A 15,566-nucleotide genomic window follows, 5' to 3' on the forward strand; every position below is an offset into this window, starting at 1 on the left:
TCGAAAAGACGCTTAGATCTAAATCATTATTAATGAATACCCTAACGATAGGTTCATTGCATTAAATGCTTACAGCATCAAAAAATTGCACTCGCGTTTTCATCGTACTGCTAAAAATCTACTGCAAGTGCTTTTTATTTACTTACGATTAATGACGTGTATCACTGCACTCGAAATTTTCAAACATTCCATCGCGGAATAGCATCAAGAGATAGGAGAAAATGGGAGATAAATTATGGGAGATAGCAATCGTCAATATCTGAGCACGGATTCGAATAATCAGATATCAGTAAGACATGCCGTACATGTCACGTCAGCCGGTTTCCAATCGCATAGACTGATTATTATGCCAAGTTTGGCCTGTCGCCGATTCTAATGATATTCGTGACCTGTTCGCACGAGTTCTAAAAACTAAACAATTGGCCAGATCCATGAAACTAACTGGCTCCTAGACGTTGAAGATAAATATCTACATGACGTTACGCGGAGCGTCTTGGTCGACCTGTAGTTTTAATGAACAGGAGCAATAAAATACCAGCGAATGAATTTATATCCAGATCAATGTATTTTTACATGATAGCTACTGACGTTTGGCCGTAAACTCGAGCATTTTTAAAGACGGAAGATTATTGCATATTTCAACAGATCACTTTCTATTCATCTTACATCAACCATGAAGTAATATTGCCTCCGTATTTCAGAAATAAATTAGAAAAAAATATTTAGTGAGGCAAAATAAAGATGGATATGGTAGCAACAATTCCGCGAGTACTGCAGAGGAAACATGGTACCTGTTACCGTGACACTACTTACTAGAACTCGTACCGTCAACTGGGGTGACTTCGGCCACCACTACAACAGAAACAAATGGCAGCAAAACAAAATAATAAACGTTGGCCAAAGTCACCTGAGTCATTTTGGCCAACGTTTATTATTTTGTTTTGCTGCCATTTGTTTCTGTTGTAGCGGTGACCGAAGTCATCCCCGGTGGCCGAAGTCATCCCCGGTGGCCGAAGTCATCCCCGGTGGCCGAAGTCACCCCAGTTGACGGTACTGCATCCTAGAAATTTATACCGATGCTCTCGAAAAACTATCATAATTTTAGTTCGTACTTTAGAAGTCCTTAAAATAAACATTAGGTAGAAATATCGCATACGAAAGTGGAAGAATTTGTGGCCTATGTCGAGAGTCTGTCCTTATTTAGTCAGTCGGACATAACCTGTACCCACGTCACATTATTGAGAACATTCGAAGTGACTGAATATTATGCAATGGCGTGCCCTGAGGCTTCATTAAAGATTTATTTTTAAAAAAGTTTGCAACGAAACGCTTAGAATAATGAATCATACTAACACGAAAGCGACGAAAAAAGTTGACAAAACAATTACATTCAACCAATAAACATGGAAGCATGAAATCAAGTTCTCCTGTAATAAGATCGCTGATGGACGCCAAAGCAATACCCGTAATACTTGCGCCAAAGGCGTGACGAAAGGATACATTCTTCGTGAAACTTTCAACACCAAAACTTTTATGAGCTCCTAACTTAGAATATTCTGCGACAATCTAAGAAAAGTTTTTTAATCGCATTTCATTTTGAATCTTGTGACATACCTCAAACGCTACAACAGCGGACATTAAATAAAAATAGCATATTATTATACGTTCACATACTTTCTATAGTTAATAAGCAATCCAAAAGTAAAAGCATTTACCGTGCTAGTAACAGTTGAGTGATCCGAACTTTGGCAACTCATGGAAGCGTAAGAAACTGAAGTTAATTTATGAACAAAGGTTCGAATGTTCTTCTTTTCTGTAGAAAGAAGCGTCTTTCTCATCCCTAACGCACTTGGTCAACGAATCCCTGTCCTCAGGTAGAAATATATAATCAATCAGGTAGCGCTTGATATGGCCGCCAGACAAACATGAGATTTAAAGTAATAAATAAATACAAAATTATCCTATTTTAGAAGAGCTTGCACAACGATCCCTTCATAAACAGATCAACTCGTCAAAAAAATACTTCACTTACGTGCTTCTAATGAGCGAAACGCGCGTCCGATAAATACAACTGCGAAAGAGTTATTTTATTTGCCACATGTTTACTAGTGCTTTAGCTATCTCGCACCGGAAGTCAGAATGAGGATCACCAACGAGGTGCAGGTCTCAATTGTCCAGCCCGCTGAAGCTGGCTCGAATAAGCAGAGTTAGCATCTCAAAGAGACGAAGTGACAAGGAGGGACAGGTGAAAAACAACAGGAACTAAGACACTTGAACAAGAGGTCGCTTACACGGGACGTCGGCCGCCCGCACGAGAGAGACAGAGAAGGAAAATGTAAGGAATCCTACCTACATAATAACTTAATGCAAGGAATCCTACCTACATAATAACTTAACCCTACAACTGAGACCTGCAGTAAGACACTGCGAGCTCAGCGGTGGGGCGCTCAAGAAAACTTCCTGGGGGCGCGAAATCCCTTAGGACTTTGGACAAGCACAGACACGAGTCAGAAGCCCATTCTGAGGGAAGCTGCAAAAAAAATCAACTTGTAAAATGCTTACCACCTGTTGCAAACTCGACGAATTTGCGACTATCACCTTAATTCTAAAAGTGTTTGTGCGAATGACAGATTGCGACGTTAGTTCTGCCTTAATCCTTTTGCATGGAAAGCATTACAGGATCAGAGAGTTGGCCGTAATCGTCGTATGTCCCTCGGGTAAGAACAAATTTTCCCTCGACCTTTGCCGTTATTATTGCGCACGCTTTCAATCCTGGTGTTTAAAGATAGAGGCCCTCAACACAACATATTATGCATAACTCATATATAATAAGAGCAGCCCTCAACACAACATATTATACATAGTTTAAAAATATGGAAGAATGGTACAACAGTGGAAGTCGTAGCAGTTCACCAAAATCAGCAACAAACTTCAATAAAACTAGTCATTATCTGTGTTTTGTATGGAGATGACCCGAACTACAAGCTGATATACTAAATACATTCACTGAACGTAAAGATGCATTCCTTCTGAATCTTCATGATGCAAATAAAAATACATAACATTGAACTAACCACTCAGTACTGAAGTGAGTGACATGAATGTCGCTTTGTTCCTAAAAGCTTATCATCAGCACGTTAGGTATTCAGGGATGAATTTATTGTTTCGAACAAATAACGATTGGGAACTCTCATAAATAATGAAATAGTCTACACTGTTGTGTTAAGTGTAAGCGTAATATATTTAATGTAAATATTTATCCACGTTAAAAGCTAAAAATTCCAACATCCTTGTTAAACAAATGAAGACGATCGATAATAAATAGATCGTTACAAAAAAAATACCGGCAGTCGCGTGACACAAACAGTTCTTAAAAATTAGTCAAACTACACATTAAAACAAAATCTCCGGTGTATAGAGCAACATAAACACATCATCATCACCGCAGAAAAACTTGATCAACAAGAGTCCGTTACATATTTATTTTATTTCTTTGCCGTGCCGCGCGAGGAAAGTTTTCATGCGAGATTGGTCCTCCAAAATGCTTTCATAAACACTTAGTGCCGCCTCTGAGGAGCCGGCAGCTACGAGCCGCTGGTCTATGAGCCGCAGAGCTTCATGCTTGTCCATATTGAGCGTCTCGATGGCCAGGGAGGTCAAATCGAGGCTGTGATGGCGCCTAATGGACTCAATGAGGTACGTCACTTGAGCTGCACAAGAACTCACAGCATCGTGGCTTTGGGAAGTACCATCTTCCATGCTTATTGCTAGCAATCGTGACAGAATTAAAGATAAAATTTCTTGTTCCTCGGTCCCGAACGCAGTTAATGGACTCAGGCCTGAATGGTCCATTTCGAAACATTTCAGGAGTAGCAAAGGCACAGCGTCAGAGAGCTCACCAAGCTTCTTCGCCAAGTTTGAGACAGATTGGAGCACTGACGACACTGATAGCTCTTTTGCATTGGGAAAAACTTTGTTGCGAATTAATCTAAGATTTTCTCCAACGGACGATTCGATGTCAAGATCAAAATCTTCACCAACTTCCCCGACCACTTCAGATACTTCAAGATCCTTATCGACAGGCATAGGATTAAAAGGCTCGGCATTGCCGTTTTCTTCATCTGATTCACTTCGTGTAGGTTCAGCGCTGCCCTTAGCCAGCTCACGAAGAAAATTTTCACTAAATTCTTTCACTTGCTCAGCCCATTTATTTTCCTCCATTGTACGCATTTTAGCAACCCAATTCTTCTCCCATTCTGCGAGGATGACATCCAGGGGATATTCGGTCAACATGGACTTGGCCTCCTCGGACGTCAAGAACTCTGCCAAGTCCTTGCCATACTGCGGGTGCGACGACGGCCTCGCATCGTACTTCTGCAGCTGCTGCTCGTGCGTGCGCTGCAGCTCACGCAGCCCTGCCGCCGCCAGCGCCTGTACGCTTTTGCTGCTTGACCTGCAGAAGAGGGAAAATTGTTACATTTTGAGGATGATAACGAGTCAGAGTAGCCTTTAACACTACGAGTCAGAGTAGTCCTCAACACTACGAGTCAGGGCAGCCTTTAACACTACGAGTCAGAGCAGCCCTCAACACTACGAGTCAGGGCAGCCTTTAACACTACGAGTCAGAGCAGTCCTCAACACTACGAGTCAGAGCAGTCCTTAACACTACGAGTCAGAGTAGCACTCAACACTACGAGTCAGAGCAGTCCTCAACACTACGAGTCAGGGCAGCCCTCAACACTACGAGTCAGAGCAGCCCTGAACGTCATGAGTAACATAGTTAAGTCAGATTGAGCCATGCAGCCACAGTAAATACCTCCCTTATTTCGATTATCTGCTGGAAATGGCCAAAAATTAATCTTGACTATTTAAGAGAATTAAACTCATTTTAAGTGATACTAGAAACATGAGTTACATATTAATAAATTTTCACGATTAAATTTAAAATTCATCATTCATAAAAAAAATTCATTCAATAATTACTACTCCTAAGCAAAAAACATTTGCCAAAAAAGACGCTTGGCCTAGTAAAAACACTCACATATTCTTTGCTAGCGAAGATTCTTGTTCGGGCGAAGTACTTCTATGTCTTTTCCTGCGCTTATGCTTTTTGGAGTCGCGACTACGAATGTGCTTGTTTTTGCTGCGCCGAGTGGAGGAAGAGGAGCGTTTTCTCTTCTTGTGTTTGGTATAGCGGTGCTGGCTCCTGCCGGGTGAACCGCTGTACGATCCGTCAATATCATTTGTCTGGCCAGGGGAATACGAAGGAGATTGCTCGAGCGATGAGCGTGAGTGAGAACGATGAGCAGAAGAGCGTGAGTGAGAACGATGAGCAGAAGAACGTGAGTGAGAACGATGAGCAGAAGAGCGTGAATGAGAACGATGAGCAGGAGAACGAGAATGAGAATGCCGAGCAGAAGAGTGTGAATGAGAACGCGACATGGGAGAGATTGAATAATTAACCAAGGAACGTGAATGGTGGAAAGGTGACTGTGAACGGAGTGGTGACCGGAGTGATGGCCGAGACCGGAGTGGTGACCGAGACCGGAGTGGCGACCGAGACCGGAGTGGTGACCGAGACCGGAGTGGCGACCGAGACCGGAGTGGAGACCGTGCGCGACGGGATGGTGATGGTGTGTATCGATGGGCCCCAAGCATAAGCGATTGTGTGCGTAGTGAAGGCGATTGTGAACGAAATGAATGGGATAGTGAACATGAATCTTCCATTGAATATTCATGTCGAGCGCGTGAGCTTGAACTGCCGGCTGAACAGATAGCGGTCTGAGGCAGACGATAGCGAGACGAACCCGACGCGATTGCTGAGGAATGAGGTTTGGGTTCGTTCAGAATACTGCGAAGAGGATTTGAATCTGCTTGACTTTCTTTTCTAGAACGACACACATCGTTTTGTGACATGGATAAAGATTTGTGTGCATCCAAATGAACTCTTTTGTGTTTGTTTGAGACGCAAGTGTCTCTGCGCAGGCTTTCAGGTGTGGCTTCAGAGGCCAATTTAGGAGCATTCACTTTTGCTTCCGTAATCGATACATCAGAGGCCGACTCCGCACAACTTGAACTTGGCAAGTAACTTTTTTTGGCATCACTCTTCTGAGGCTTCGCACGTGGTAGAGTGCGACATTCAAGTTGAAAGTTTAGCAGCTCATCCGCATAATCTAAAGGCGCATGCACCTTTCTTTGACTCGATGCGTGTTCAGTCTGAGACCCAGGACCAAGGTTCCGGCGTTTGTAGTCAGATTTTTCATTTTTTCTTGCATGGGTCCAACGATAATGAGTCTCTGCATTACCTTTAGAAATCATAGATGCAAAATTGTTCTTTTTTCCAGACGTCCTAATTACATCAACAGGAAAAGACAATTCACGTCTTTCACAAATGTCCTCAAGAGAACTCACAGTCGACTTTCTCGGAGTTAATTCGTACTTTTTCAAAGTTTTATGAATACCATTGTAAACTAAATTACTGATCTTTGCTTCAGGCATTGAGTGAATCCTGGACAGTGGTAGGAAAGCCTCTGTGTAGGGTATGTTTGCCAACATGCACGCCTCACTAAGACCTTCGTCAAATTTTTCAAGCAGTCGCTCAAGGCAACGATCCCGGTACGCCATCACCTTGAAGATCTTGTCAGAGAGCACATGCTCAAACTCTGCTTCATGATCGTCTACAAGAGACCGAACCTTGTTCTCGAGACTGACTTTTGGTAAGGAGCTCAACACAAACGTGAGATCGTTTAAGCATTCAGACTCACGCAGTTCAGTAGCAACTTGAATCAAACGACACACGAAGTTTTCGATTTGACTCTTGTTCTTAGTTGGACTTGGAAGAATGAGAGGTGCATGGTCAGTGCACTCTTTCCATGCCACATCTTCGAGGAATATATTTTGAATGCTAGGAACAAAAATGACAGCATCTGTCCTATTGCAATGATTGTTGATGACATCGATCACATTCTCCGGGTTTATTTCATCACTAAGGAGGAAGAGCGCAGATACCCTTGAATTTCTGGGCCAGTTGTTGGCAAGAGATTTGAGACGCGCATCGCCAATAATGCAGAGTTGATTGAAGGTCATCTGGTTTCCAGGTTGTAGAATGTAGTTTGAGTGAAATTTCAACAGATCTCTGCAAATCAAGTTGGCTTCAACATCGGAAGGAAGAGTTCCATTGATCAACTTCTTGTTTGGCAATGAGAGACGACACTGCAGATCGGGGCAATTAATCTGGTCTGAAGTCAGTGAAGGCGGAACATTGAGCCTTTTTGCATCAATATTATCATTGATGAGTTGAACGGCTCCATCAAGGAACTTTGTAAGCCGATCGATCTCAGCAAGCTCTGCTTGAGTTGAGGTTCTTATCGATCTTCTGTTCAAGAATTCATGAAGATAAAGCATGTTGATCGGCCAGACGTGAGAAAATATTACAGTAGCTTTGTTAACTGGAATGATAGCCTTGATGGCAAGGTGTGTGTTATGAACTTCTGTCATTAGTTTGGCAACAAAATCTTCTTCTGGATACTTTAGAGTAACTTTTGTGCAGTCTTCACTTTCAGTCGCCTGAAAAGTGAACAAGAACATACAACAGTAATAAGAATCATAATAATAAACCAACCAGAATCTAACCACAACATTTTTTCCCATTTCAATACATTCTGCAGCATCTATAAATACTAAAATGCAACTTCAGAGGTGCCTCCTAAATCACCATCCTTATAAGGAATTTTATACCAAGGCCAATTCCTTTAGAATATTTTCATCATGAAAAGAAGTTGAAGAGGAAAAACACATACCAGAAAAATTAGCAGCCATCATTAAGTGCAAATTCTCCATACCTCTAACTAGATGCCTCAAGCATATCAAAATTACCAGAGTAATCAAATCAAGTGTAAAGAACCTGCATAGGTTGTCTTCCACAAGATTACCTCGAGCAAGTCTCTCCAGCCAATGGTGCAGATAATGAGAAGTTGCTGACACAGAGGACTGCCAGGGAAATCCATCACATGGTTTGAGAGAAATCGTGAGAGCATCGGTGGCAGCAATTTTAAAGTTGTTCCTGCCAAATGAAATGCATAAATATAAAATATAGTGAACAATCAATAAAAATAATATTCAGGGTTGAAGATTTTGAAGAAATTCTTGCAAGAAATTAATTAATTCATAGCTGAAATTCCATTACCAAAAAATATGTTGTAGTAAAATAAGGGAATCCGTTCACCAATTATTCAGAAGTAGTCAAGTCACTAAATTAAAATCCAAAAAAAAAGATAAGCTTTAATTGCCATGTGTACTTAGCTTCAAATAGGAAATGAGTAAAATGACTCATGAGAATGTATAAATATACCACTAAAAACCTTATTTTTCAGTATTGTCTTCACTACTTTCGAAGAAATAGACATTTTGGCATTTTTATCAAAACAAAAATTTTTTACTATTGCATGCACACAATACGTAATTCCCAGGCTTGTATGCCAGCTGTTTATTTTAAATAGGAAGCAAAATTATCAAAAATTAAAAGAAACATGTTTTGCAAAAGCAATAAATTTCACAGTGATATGATAGGAAGTTCAGACAAAAAATCATAAAATGCACATTGGTTAGAAGGATGCCATATATATAGTGGTCACATTTTTCTTTATAAATCATTGTGATGTGTCTGAAGTGACCATAGAGCAAGACCGAAGACCAAGACATAGGTAGTTGTATTATTCTACGTATTTTTTTTAAATTTGAATTGCATTTTCAGTGGTCAGCACTGCAAGGTGCTCATCGAGACTAAAACATTAAAAAGTTAATTGAATGCACATGCACAATATTTGGTCATCAGAGAGTAGGTACCATGTCTTGAAAATATGCGGAGAGTGGATTTGAAGTGGCCGCTCTGGATGTGGGAATATCGTTCATCCCCAACCAGGACAATGCCTCGAAATTTCTGCAAAAAAAAAATTACTGCACACAAGAAAATCAAATTAATCATTGAACCCAGTCCTTCAATTTTGACACAATGTTAACAAATTGAAAATACACAATGTAATACAATATTACAGGCAGATTTTATAGGAAATGAATAACAGCACTCACTTGTTTCATGGTCAGTTTGGCTTTCATTCGATTTTTAGGAGACAGTTGCTGTAAAGTAGAGCTTGAAGCATGGCTGGATAGCTCTTCCGCAGGAATACTACCTTCAATACTTCCCACAGCAGATAAAGTTTTGTATTGTTCAAGCAACTCAGAAGCAGGAAGACTCATTGAACTCTCAGAAGTATTATTGCTGGGATGGAAGTTGGAAGTATTTGTGATACTTGTTATACTATCTTGAGTTTCATTACTTGCTGCTGTCCCCTCTGCAGACAGCTCAGAAGAATTTGTGATCTTTTGGAGACTTTTAGTCTGAAGAGGAAGAACTCTATTGACTGGAGGCTTGTAGGTGGTTGAAAACCTAAAACTTTTGAAAGGTAAAATTTGACTTTTACAACAATGTTTACCATCACTGTTTGATCTGGGGATATCAGATCTTAATAATTTATTTTCAAAAAACTGTTTGGGAGCAGTTTCAAAGGGGTCACTATTTGATTTAACAAATCCAGTCAGACTTGATGTTTGGCTCTGCAAATCAGGTGTTTGAAGTGAATGCATTGCTATAGAATTGGAATCCAATTTTTCCTGTTGGCATGTTGGTTTTTTTATAGATTGAAAAGGTACACAGTTTGACTCCTGCAGTGACAAAATTGAAGTTGATGTGGATAAGTTTTGAGATGCTAAAATGGAAGTTGAAGCAGAGGAGTCTTGAGCTGCCAAGGTGGAAGTTGAAGCAGAGGAGTCTTGAGCAGCCAGGGTGGAAGTTGAAGCAGAGGAGTCTTGAGCTGCCAAGGTGGAAGTTGAAGCAGAGGAGTCTTGAGGTGCCAAGGTGGAAGTTGAAGAAGAGGAGTCTTGAGATGCCAAGGAGGAAGTTGATGCAGGTGGCTTATGTGATACCAATTGTGCAGTTGATGTCAATGGCTCATGGGCCAAAATTGTAGTTGATACCGATTTTTGCACAGAAGTTGATGCAGGTATCTTATTAGAGAGATCATTGTTCAAAAATAACTTCATTAAAGTTCTCATAGCAGGTGCATCACTAAGAGCTTTCCGGTATTGTGCATCAGTGTAAATGCTAGGATGAGTAAAATTCTTGGGTTCAACATTTGAAACAGGCATTTTCTCTTGATTTTTATATAAGCTTGTCGAAGAATCTGAGCACTTGCTTGTAGAAGAATCTGAGCACTTGCTGGTAGAAGGATCTGAGCACTTGCTTGTAGAAGAATCTGAGCACTTGCTGGTAGAAGGATCTGAGCACTTGCTTGTAGAAGAATCTGAGCACTTGCTGGTAGAAGAATCGGAGCACTTGCTGGTAGAAGAATCTGAGCACTTGCTTGTAGAAGAATCGGAGCACTTGCTGGTAGAAGAATCTGAGCACTTGCTGGCAGAAGAATCTGAGCACTTGCTGGTAGAAGAATCTGAGAACTTGCTGGTAGAAGGATCTGAGCACGGACTGTTAGAAGAATCTGAGCACTTGCCAATGGTATGATTTTTCACTGCTAATGATTGATCACATTTGGATGAGGACAAGCTATCAGTTACACAACTAGACACGCAGGAAACGGGTGGTTGACAAGCTTTGCCGGTGGGTAATTCAACAGAATGCAGGACAAAATCTGATGCCTCTTCCCCAGCTGTTTCCAATTTTTCCATCACTTTTGGAGTTTCATTTGTGAATCTGTTGGATTCCATTGTATACAAAAGTTTTTCTGACTTTACTCTTAAGATCACATGCCCAAAGTTGTCTCAAAATTAAATCCTGTAAATAAAAAATTTTAGGATATTAATATATTACTCAGATACAGGTGAATAATTGAATATTTTTGGAATTCTGTAAACATCTTTCTATTTTTGTTCTAACCCTATCTATAAGTTCCCATTTTGTTCTCCTCACATTGGAAAACTAATGAGAAGAAAGGTGTACACAACCCAAAAATTTAATTATTTGCATATTATTATTTAGTATTTATACATATGTGAAAATATTCAAAAATAAATTTTTTTGAAGGCCAAATTATCACTGACCAAATGCAGGATACCTAACAAACATTAGTATATGTTGAATGGTACTCTCTGTAAAAAAATTGTCCTGTCCCAAAACAGGTTCACAAAATTTTAATTTCTAATTTTTTTCTTATGTGAATACAAAAAAAAATTATGCTCATGTTTACCAGCCATCATTGCTATACAAGAAGGCTTTAGCAGTGAGCTTGAGGCAGTTCTTCTTTGCTGTTCTTCTAAAAAATGATCATTTTGGGAAATAAATTAGGTTAGTACATTGAACATCATAATTTTTACCAAAGATTGGGTAATGTGATAAAATAGAGGCAACAGAAGATTTTTTCTTATATTTATTGTAGGAACACATGAAGCAAGTCTAAATATGTTAATGAACTATTTGCAGTTTCATGGGACCTACAGAAGGAAGTTTCCAAAATTCCAAAATTTAATTTACCAAAGTGATATGAAAATAATGAAATGTCCCTCCATGTGCATGTGGGAGCCTTCTCTAGGTACCTAGACATGAAGTGTGAAGATACCAATTTTCCCCTTACAATCTCAATTTCAGGGTTGGTGATTTTTTAATTTAAAAAATCATAAAATCAAAAATCTATTCTATTTTTTCAGCTTTTTTGTTTTTTTGAAGTGTTATTTTTTATATTGCAATTAGCCTACTAAAAATAACAGTACAATAACAGCTAAAAAGGGCAGTTATTGCCTTCAAGAATGGCCAAGGTGGTGTTTACCACTTTGGGACTTTTGAGTAAACAATTATTGATAAGTCTATTCATTAGCTTTGTAAAGTTTGTATGGAGCAAGGTAACGAGCAAAATATTGACCATTTAACAGTCTTCAATATACAACAACACTTCAGGAATGCAGATCTTCTAAACATTGAAGAGTCACATAACAGATAGATAGCTGATAGCACAGTGCACAGCACTATCAATACAGCCATCCCTTGATTAGCACGGTTTTAAATACCGCGGAAAAAAATTTGCAACCTACCCTTAATCTACGCGGCGTCAGTTTTGATTAGCGCGACTTTTTTTTTCACAACGCATCATTTTCCCGCCTCTAGCCAGAGGTGTTATGTTCGTAACAAAAGTGTTACTTTTTGCTTATTAGATCTTATGTTGTTACTTTTGTTACGACTTTTGGAAAAATTCGCCAAATGTTGTTACTTTAGTTGTTTCAGCCAATAATTCTTTAAATAAGGTCCCGTTCTGTAGGCACTCGTGCTGACTAGTCGGTTTAACCATGCCTTGTCTCGTTCATAACTCGAATGGTCGAGTTCGGCAACATTCGCCGGTAAGTGCGCCATGCCGGTGCTCTAGTTACTCGTTAGCCTTCAACTGGTCAAGATCGCTGACATATCTACTGCTCATTTTTATCAAACTACATAATTTTCCTTGTCACCTTGATAAATTACCGTCATAATTATGGACAAAAATGGAACGCCTAAACGTAAAAATATCACTTTGGAGACTAAGCTTGAAATTTAGAAAAAAAATTATTTATTATTTAGAAAAAAATATGATGAATTTTAGTGAAAAAAAAAAATATTATTATGTAACTTTGCTATTTTTGATGATTCATTATAATTATTCCCATATATTCTTAAGTTTGATTAGCGCGGTTTTGCTTAACACGGTAAAACTCGGGGATTTATTAACCGCGTTAATCAAGGGATTGCTGTAGATCTACTAGTTTTATGTCCTATAAATCTACCAGACTCTACCCTCTAAACCAGTGGTTCCCAAAGTGGGTGATATCGCCCCCCTAGGGGCTGTGGAAAGATTTTGGGGGGTGGTAAGGAAGAAGAGGGTGGTAGGGGGGCGGTAGTCCAAAGTCAATGTCAGAAGTTTGAACGTTTGTTTGACGATTTGTACACAACACATGCAGCACACGACTCCCAGCGATGGTTTTGTCAAATTGTCACCCAGATCTGCCGTTTTTTACCCTCTCCTGGGTTTACGTCTCCGACAAATTAATGGCCGGACTCGTGGCCAATTTCCAAATTCAATGATTAAGGAATATCTCTCAAGCTAATGAACTTAACTTGGTGAAACTTAGTGTAGACGTATTCATTAGGACCTAACCATAATGCTTAGCTCATGAAAATTGTTTGACTTTTGCCATCATCATATGGCAATACGGGCCGAAAGTCACAGTGATCAAGTAATTTCTTCCAAACTACTGAACAGATTCGAACGAAATTTTGAATTTGCAGTCTACTACCAAACGGTAATGTTCAGCTCGTGAAAATTTTTCCGATTGTGCCTTCGTTCACAATTTTTTTTTCATTTCACCTTCATTCGTGATTTAAACAGCAATACATGCTTGAATTCGCAGTAATCAAGAATTTTTTTCCGAACTGCTGAACAGATTTGAACGAAACTTACTATTTAAATACCTAACCTCAGCAACGGTGATGTTTAGCTCGTTACAATTTTTTTGTTTTGCCTTCGTTTGCGAGTTATACGGCTTTACGTATACGGGTCTTGGTTAAAGCGGCCAGCAGAAAAGCCGGTCGTTCCTCCTATATCTGTATAACTCGCGAACGAACGCTAAATAAAAAAAAATTGTCACGAGCTAAACATCACCGTTGAGAGGTTAGGTAAATATATACAAAGTTTTGTTGAAATCTGGTCTGTAGTTTAGGAGAAATTTCTTGATCGCCACGAAATTAAGTGACAAATTACCTGGCAATACGGGCCAAATATAAGGAAGTGTGAAATCAAGAATGACAGGGAAATGAAAAAAATTCGCAAGCTAAGGTAAAATCGAAAAATATTTATAAGCTAAAAAATCATCGTTTGGTAGTTAGGAATGTATATTCAAAATTTTGTTCAAATCTGTTCAATAGTTTGCAATAAATTTTTTTATCACTGCGAATTTTGGCCTGTTTTACAATATACGCGTAACTCACAAATGAAGGTGAAATTTAAAAAAAATTACAAGCTAAACATCACCGTTAGGTTCTGATGAATACATGTTCCTAGTTTCATTGAGTTGTGTTCATTAGTTTGGGAGATATTACTTGATAATTTAATTTGATGATTGGTCGTGAGACCGGCCACGAGTTCGGCCGTAAATTCGCCCGATACGTCCTAGGTTTCTAGTGCTAAAACAGTTAAAACAGCTGAAAAACATATTGGTTCACTAAATGGGGTTCTATTTGTGAAATACACATTTGTGTTTAACCTTTATCTTTTAAAATTGCAGCGTACTAAATTTCAAGAAAGAGGCGTATGTCTGTGGGGGCGCTAGTAATTCACTAGGGAGCCAAAGGGGGCGCCAGCCTGAAAAAGTTTGGGAATCACTGCTCTAAACACACCAACTAGTAGTGACTGAGTGACTAACTGCACTGTTCCCATTTGATTCAGACCATTAAACCAATACTAAACATAAATTGAACGATAACCAAACAAACCTCACACGACTTGAAAAGAGACTTAAGTTATGAGAAAATCTAACACTGTTTGAAATAAACATGTGCACAATTCATATATTTTATATCTATTCACTGCATTTGATTATTTTATATATAGTCTTATAATTTCTAGTTTTGTTTCTAGTTTTAAATTCACATATTTGAAGATTGAAATTAAATATTTTCATTAGAATACTCATATTAGGGTGGAAAATCTTTCTAATTGCCTAAAAGGTCAATACAATCTCAACCTCTCAATATACAGGGTGGGGCAGAACTGATTGAGCAGTTTTGAGGTTAAATAAAGGAGTAATGGAGGTACATAAAGAAGAAAGTTTATTTTCCTAGAGGTTAGCAGAACATACCATTTAGAATACTTATGTTTTGAAAACAATATCTGGAAGATAGGGGCCGTTAACTGCAACACACTGTTGGAGTTGTTCTCAGAGGAGGGAGTAACCGTAACAGTGAATTCCGATCGCTATGCTGCAATGTTGCAAATTTATTGCATCCCATGATGGGAAAAATTGTTGAAAATGAAGCATTTGGGAGACGTGTGGTTCCAGCAGGATGGGGCTACAGCTCACAGAGCCCGAATGTCACTCAATGTTTTGAAACGCATGTTTCCCAGACTCTGAGGGGTGATTTACAGTGGCCTGCGAGGTCACCTGATTTGAGCATTTGCAATTTCTTTCTTTGGGGACATCTAAAAGAAAGGGGCTCAGAAGTCACCCTCACAGCCTACCACAGCTAAGGGAACGGATTATTGCAGCAGAGGCTATGGCCATACCTTGCCATATGTGTGAATGTGCTGTAGAAAACTTCCGAGAACGACTCCAACAGTGTGATGCAGCTAACAAACCCCATCTTCCTGATATTATTTCCAAAACATAAGTATTTTAAATGGTATGTTATGCTAATCTTGAGGAAAATAAACTTCCTTCCTTATGTATTCTTCTTCTTTCTTTATGTATTCAATTTATTAGAACCTAATACACACTAAAGGCAACAAGTTTATATACCAATTTGTCATTCATAGTACATT

General features: G+C 39.2%; 1 protein-coding gene across 2 annotated transcripts; it reads right to left on the reverse strand.

Moving 5' to 3' along the window:
- Nucleotides 1-3,325: 3,325 nt before the first annotated feature.
- LOC108675051 lies at nt 3,326-10,843 on the reverse strand. Of its 2 annotated transcripts, XM_047883379.1 has the most exons (6): nt 9,927-10,843; nt 9,088-9,782; nt 8,845-8,938; nt 7,932-8,062; nt 5,042-7,566; nt 3,326-4,453 (listed from the first exon to the last, which is right to left on the reverse strand). In XM_047883379.1, the coding sequence occupies exons 1-6, from the start codon at nt 10,774-10,776 to the stop codon at nt 3,481-3,483; spliced, it is 5,268 nt and encodes a 1,755-aa protein (XP_047739335.1). In that variant the 5' UTR covers nt 10,777-10,843; the 3' UTR covers nt 3,326-3,480. The 2 variants fall into 2 exon arrangements, with proteins under 2 accessions (XP_047739335.1, XP_018018522.1); XM_018163033.2 differs by having other exon boundaries at nt 9,088-10,843.
- Between the last annotated feature and the right edge of the window lie 4,723 nt (nt 10,844-15,566).

This window comes from Hyalella azteca, unplaced genomic scaffold (assembly GCF_000764305.2).
Source record: "Hyalella azteca isolate HAZT.00-mixed unplaced genomic scaffold, Hazt_2.0.2 contig12774, whole genome shotgun sequence".
NCBI classification, from domain to species: Eukaryota; Metazoa; Arthropoda; class Malacostraca; order Amphipoda; family Hyalellidae; genus Hyalella; species Hyalella azteca.

What these genes read in the sequence shown, in the direction of transcription:
- LOC108675051 (XM_018163033.2), bottom strand. Translation starts at nt 10,776, where the DNA reads ATGGAATCCAACAGATTCACAAATGAAACTCCAAAAGTGATGGAAAAA. An exon ending in CCAAACTGACCATGAAACAA is followed by an intron (nt 8,939 to 9,087) that starts GTGAGTGCTGTT and finishes TTTTTTTTGCAG; the next exon opens with AAATTTCGAGGCATTGTCCT. An exon ending in TCTTCGCTAGCAAAGAATAT is followed by an intron (nt 4,454 to 5,041) that starts GTGAGTGTTTTT and finishes CCTCTTCTGCAG; the next exon opens with GTCAAGCAGCAAAAGCGTAC.